Source organism: Salvia splendens, unplaced genomic scaffold (genome assembly GCF_004379255.2).
Source record: "Salvia splendens isolate huo1 unplaced genomic scaffold, SspV2 ctg117, whole genome shotgun sequence".
Lineage (NCBI taxonomy): Eukaryota > Viridiplantae > Streptophyta > Magnoliopsida > Lamiales > Lamiaceae > Salvia > Salvia splendens.
The window spans coordinates 1-5,918 of record NW_024598722.1 but is presented as its reverse complement, the minus strand read 5'-3'; the positions used below and the strand labels follow the sequence as shown (position 1 = coordinate 5,918).

The 5,918-nt window shown below is 38.7% G+C and overlaps 1 protein-coding gene across 1 annotated transcript; it reads right to left on the bottom strand.

The window, feature by feature from the left end:
- Positions 1-737: 737 nt before the first annotated feature.
- On the bottom strand, positions 738-5,793 carry LOC121788886 (heat shock 70 kDa protein 15-like). The gene is made up of 10 exons (XM_042187483.1): positions 5,726-5,793; positions 3,863-5,090; positions 3,125-3,352; positions 2,940-3,035; positions 2,473-2,670; positions 1,893-2,087; positions 1,677-1,823; positions 1,434-1,583; positions 1,216-1,346; positions 738-1,128 (listed from the first exon to the last, which is right to left on the bottom strand). Exons 2-10 carry the CDS (start codon positions 5,030-5,032, stop codon positions 930-932), a joined length of 2,514 nt encoding a protein of 837 aa, XP_042043417.1. The 5' UTR covers positions 5,033-5,090; positions 5,726-5,793; the 3' UTR covers positions 738-929.
- Positions 5,794-5,918: the final 125 nt, after the last annotated feature.

Genomic DNA, 5,918 nt, shown 5'->3' with positions numbered 1-5,918 from the left:
AGCAGATTTGATTATGCTTTCAGTTATGATTAAGAGGTTAAACTTAGATTAAAGATTAGTTCTAGATTGTTCGAATGGAGTGTATAAATATGGAATGTTGTTTGGATAGAATTAAGGAATGAATACACTGCTCTATCCTTTTCTATTCGGAGTAATCCAGTTACACACTTTCTTCTAAATGAATTCTTGCGTTTCCTTTCAACTTCTAACAATTCTCTCTAAAAACATATTTGTGTTTATGAGTTTATATGCATAAATGAATTTTCTCTTCTGATATCTCAAAATGGTTCACAAATTGCATCTTTTATAGCTGAATGCAAAGTGAAATAACTGCATTAGTATTAATTTTCAATTCATTGTGCGTCTAAACGAAGAAGAGCTAAGCACAAGTTCATTTTATTTTATTTTATAATTTAAATGAAGTGAATGAGGAATTTGAGTGACAGGTAATTACAGGATTATTCTGCTGATCTGTTTTGCAGAAATGGAGACAAGTACAGAGAGTGAAAGTTGAAACTTTGCCGTATAAAGACAGAAATTAAATATGCAAATTCATGCGACAAAGCATTCTAATGAGCATCCTATGTAATTGAATAAAATAATAAATATACAATTTAAATTTACTTTCAAAAAATTTAATTTTTCAATAAACTTTGAACTTAGATAAATTGGATTTCAAGTCATCAACACTGTCATTTTAATGTTTCGATAAAATAAAAATGGGAGGCACCTCCAGACACTCAGCACAAGCCCTTTTTTAAGAGTCAAAACGAGTGTACAACGTCTCGCACCTATAAAATAAAATAATATAATTGAAAATATATCTATCAAGCATTTTCCATGCAGATAGATCAAATCTTAACCCACCACCAACTCCCAAATCCGCCGATACAAAAATACTGCTAACAAAAAGAATGTTTGCTGATGATTTATGCAGAGCTTGGTCCGTTCTCAGGGTTATCTGTTTCCATGGGCTCCGCATCAGGCTGTGGTGCATCGTTTTCAGATCCAGCTTGGCCGTTCTCTGTCCCTTGTGGGGATTCACCTCCAGAAGGTGATGCGGGTGTTGGCTCAGGAGTGGATGGTTTGGCCGCTGGCTTTGGCTTCATCATTATCGGCCTGCATAACCTGTCAACGCATATTGTTTTCGTCAGAAACCACAAATCAAAGACACTGTATCCACCAACTATTTATGACTTCATTCTCTCAAGGTACCTGTCAAGAGAGTCGGCCTTCTTCCTAACATCAGCAGACAAAAGAACAGGCGGCATGTGCTTTGCAAGTGTGTCCTGGTGTTGTTGCTTCTCTCTGATCCAAGCTTCAGCTTCGACACATTCACTCAGAACCTGGAGAGTGGAAATACAAACTGAGTCGAGTGTTCACACCACAGCTTCCAAAAAAGTACATGGGCGTGTGGGGAAAGGGAAACACACCTTTTGTCTCTCGGCCAGGTCAATGTGATCAAACTTGGAGTCATTCGACATTGCAGCTTCCCTGTAACTGTTGATGCAATTAATAAACTGGTCGATCACAGTTCCTCTCTCTGAATGCTCCTTGAAGCGCTCCTCGATGGGATCACCTTGCTAAAGGAGGAGACACCCAAAAAATTGTAATTTTCATCTTCTAGATGTAGGAGAAAAGAGGGGGAAAGAACAGATTAACTACACAAAACCCACCTTCTTGAGCTCATCCAGCTTAGCAATATATACTCCTTTTGTTTCGTCCTCACCATCCTCATACAACCAATCTTCTACCTCCTGGAGTCTAGAAATAAGCTGCTCTCTATCAGACTCTGTCACAAACTCGTGATATTTGTCATGAAGCTGCAGTCAGAAAGAATGGTTAGAATCAGAATGTTGTGGTTGTCAGCAAAGATGAAGATTCCTGCATACCTTGTTCCGCATGTCATAAACATAGGCCTCTACAGCATTCTTTTTATCTTTAGTTTCTTCCATAACTCGATCCTGCAATGCCATCTCGAACTCCTTCTCCACAGCTTTTTGCACATCAGAAGCAGCAAGACCTCCATATATAATTTCTGATACAGGCACGGTAGTTTTCTTAACCTTCTTCTTTGGTGCCTCCACCTGATGAAATAAAATCAGGGGTAATGGTATCACTCTACAACCACTTGTGCATAATAGGGCGATGGATACCAACAATAGTAATTAACAAGGTGCCTAGGTAGCGGGTATAAAGCTTGGGTGTCGTGAGCTAAATGCAAAACAAAAATCGAAGCATTTCCATGGATATCTCAATGCAATCTGCTAGCATATGGACACATCAACTATCACTTAGTTAACCCAAATCAACCGTACTCAGATATCAACTATCTTTTAAATTTGTTTATTGAGAACCCGTTCCAAAAGTACCATAAAAAATATATATCTATTGAAAAACCTAAATATATTTCACAGTTTATGAACATATGCTCAATCATCATCACTAGGAAAATTATCATTCAAAACTAACCTTATCCGTTTCCATTTGAGATGTCTTATCTCCTGATTCTGAGACACCATTTTCAGCTCCAGGGCCATCCATCTTAGCATCTTGCATATTTACATCAGTTTCTGTGCTGCTGGGAAGAGTATCATCTGTTTCCATCTTGGTCCCCTCTTTAGCTGGCTCTTTCACAACTGGAACCTCCACCTCTTCCTCTTCTAAGAGCTGCAGCAAGGTATACCGATTAATATTTCAAGGTTAATAAGGACATTCTCTTCCCCACAGGAACTAGAATCGAAGGGGTGACCTTAAGCTTAAATATCACAGTAGACCAATTGTCAATTGTCTTTCCCCCATGTCTGTGATATAAGAAAATAAGTGCAAGAAATAGAAAGCACAATAGTTTGATCTACAACATAAAATCTACAAAACTTCCGAGCTTGTGATATCAATATATATGGAAGGATATAGTGAGATAAACATTGGGATCTTACCAACGCAGACTCAATAGAGACGATGCCATGAAGATTCAGACGCACTTTGACCTTCAACTTTGCCCTTTCACCTTTTGCAGACTGGAAAGGTCCAATCTGCACCCCAGTAAGAGGATATGTCATATGCTGAATGCTAAGTAAAGGAAACACATGTAATAGTATGGAAAGAATTCATAACAAGCTACCGTGTAGGTACTAATTTTTGCAGGTGCCTGCAATTCACTGGCATCGGCATATTGTACGTCTATAGTGAAGGTGCCAGATCTGTAGAAAGTCAACGCCTTAACACTAGGTAGGGGATTACCCTTGGGGAATACGACAGTGCTCTGCTGGTTATCAGCTGCTCCATTTTGTGTATCAGGAGCAGTTCCTTTCCATGACAAAGCAATGGAAAATAGAAAATTCTCATTAACCTACACAAGGGAAGAGCATACATAAGTAGTCCATTTATGTGACAATTGTCCAGAGATCATCCCACCCTGCAAAGCTAGTAAGAACCCAGACATTTCAAAAGCATAAGATAAATGTTAGGGTACTACAGAATCATATCACCAAAATTGTTTAACAAGTTGTTGATGACAAGTACAATGATGAGCCATGTGAAAGAGGACTAAGGAAATATTCTTGACTATTCAACATAACCCCAGACCCCAATAGATGGAGTGAAGTTGCAGGATCATTGAATCACCCAATGTCATATTCCCCAGTGTTGCATTTCGTCAGCATATAAAATAAAGCTCTCAAAACGATTAACGGCAGCCATATTACCAATTCATTTCTCTCAAACTTTTTCCTTTAAAATCAGGCTTCAAAAAAGTAGTTTTGGATCCGCATTAAAGTTTATAGAATGTGAGGTAAAGAAAAGGAGAAATACATAAAGATCTTCAGTATAATGGCAAGCAGATTCCTACAGAAATATTTACCTGGAAATCTCTAACTTTAAATGTGGGGCTGAGAATAGCACATTGCAGAGCACTGCCTTTCGCCACACATTCACTAGCATTCATTGTTCTCCTAGGCTCCTTTCCAAAATACTCAGTCAAAATTTTAATAATAGCAGGAACTCGAGAGCCTGAACCAACAACTTCAACAGAATGTATATCCTGGGTGGTCAGTCCAGCATCAGCAAGAGCCTTCTCCAATGGCTGTTTCACACGTTCCAAAATTGGAATGCTAATCTGCTCAAACTCATCTCGCATGATAAAACCTCTGACATCCTTCTCTTCCATTAAGCATTCAATGTTCAGAGGTGCCTCAGGATTTGCACTAAGGACCTTCTTCAACTTCTCGCAAGCAGCACGCAATCTTAGGCAAGCCCTTGCATTTTGATAGACATCAATCTTGTATTCATCCTTGAATTTTGCAGCAAAATGTTGGAAAAGCACTTCGTCAAAATCCCTTCCACCCAAACACCGATCATAAGAATGAGCCAGTATCTTCAGCTGACCCTTCTTGAAGGCAGCAATACATACTTGCATACTGGCATGACCAACATCGACAAATGCAACATTCATTGGTTCATTTTCAGGTAGGTCAGTCTTGTAAATGCCATAAGCTAAGGCAGTAGCCGTTGTCTCATGAATGAGATGAAGAGGGTGCAAACCAGCAATCGTTGCAGCATCTATAACAGCTCTTCTCTGCAGGTCGGTGAAGTAAACAGGTATCCCAATGCAGCAGTCTACGACAGCAGCATTCAAGTTCTTTTCAGCAATGATCTTCAAATCAGAGAGTACCATTCCTAATAGCTGAGTAGGTGTGAAGGTCCTTTTTTCCCCCAAATACTGAGCATGAATCAAGGGATATCCATCAGGCCCTTCGGAGACTGAAAAAGGCAGCGATTTGATATCCTTCTGCAACTCGGGATCTGAAAATTTACGTCCAATGAAACGCTTTATCTGCGATATTGTATTTTTAGGATTCATCATACTTGATGCAGCTCCTGCTGTACCAAGGAATCGTTGCTTCTCGCCAAAACATACGATAGCAGGAGTTTCACGCTTGGACTCATCGTTAAGCACGACATCGATTCCTCTTTGCCTTGCAACCGCAACAACACCACTTTCGTTCCCAACATCAAAACCTACCACACTCATGTTTGCGTTAAAACTTGAAGTTTCAGCAAAGTCCTTCCGCAGCACGACACGTGTTCACCTGGATCATTATTCATTAAAATTTAAATTTGGAGTCACCACCATAAACGACAACAACACGTATGTACCAGCATTAATTACCACGAACCCTTGGTATTTATTAATCGAAAAGTTGCAATAATCTGATAGCCAACGAATAACAACAAAACTATACTAACAGTATGTAGCAATCAATCTAAAAATAGCAATAATCTGAAACCACTAACAGCAAACATTAAAAGAATCGCAAACAAGTTTACCTTTCCACTCTTGGCCCGATCAACATTTCATGCACACATTGACGTATCAGACAACTTAATTTATATATTAATCAGCAGATATACCACTCAATCAAACAAAAAACATACAAACAGAACGCGATTAAGGCCACTATACATCGTAAAGACAATCTCAAGCTCTAGAGCCTAAAAACCAATCACTCCATCCAAATTGAACTAAACAACCCCACAGCAAACGAAAACGCCATAGAAATGACACAAACTCAATCGAACCTAATGAAGTGAATCCACAAATACACATTTTCACTAAACATAATAACATAACATATGCGCCAAAAAGAAAATAAGAAAATCGATTAGATCTAAAAATAAACAACGATGCAACATCAGCTATCACAATTCAATGGGGGAAAAGTACCTGAGAGCAGATCGAGGCTCCGCGCAGAGGAATTTGAGGGATTTTCTCTTTCTAAAAGATACTGTGAGAGGAAGAAGAGCATAAAAATAGAAAATAGAAATAGAAAAACATATATAGGGGGAAAATAAGAGAGAAGGTTCGAGGGTTTGCGTCATTTCTCTAGTAATTAAATTAAATCAAAAAACAAAAATGT

Bases quoted from the DNA above. Each gene is read 5' to 3' on its own strand.
- LOC121788886 (XM_042187483.1), bottom strand. From the start codon at position 5,032: ATGAGTGTGGTAGGTTTTGATGTTGGGAACGAAAGTGGTGTTGTTGCG. The intron at 3,353-3,862 runs GTAAATATTTCT...TCCCTTGTGTAG, and splicing joins TTAAAGTTAGAGATTTCCAG to GTTAATGAGAATTTTCTATT. The intron at 2,671-2,939 runs GTAAGATCCCAA...ACCTTGCTGCAG, and splicing joins TCTCTATTGAGTCTGCGTTG to CTCTTAGAAGAGGAAGAGGT.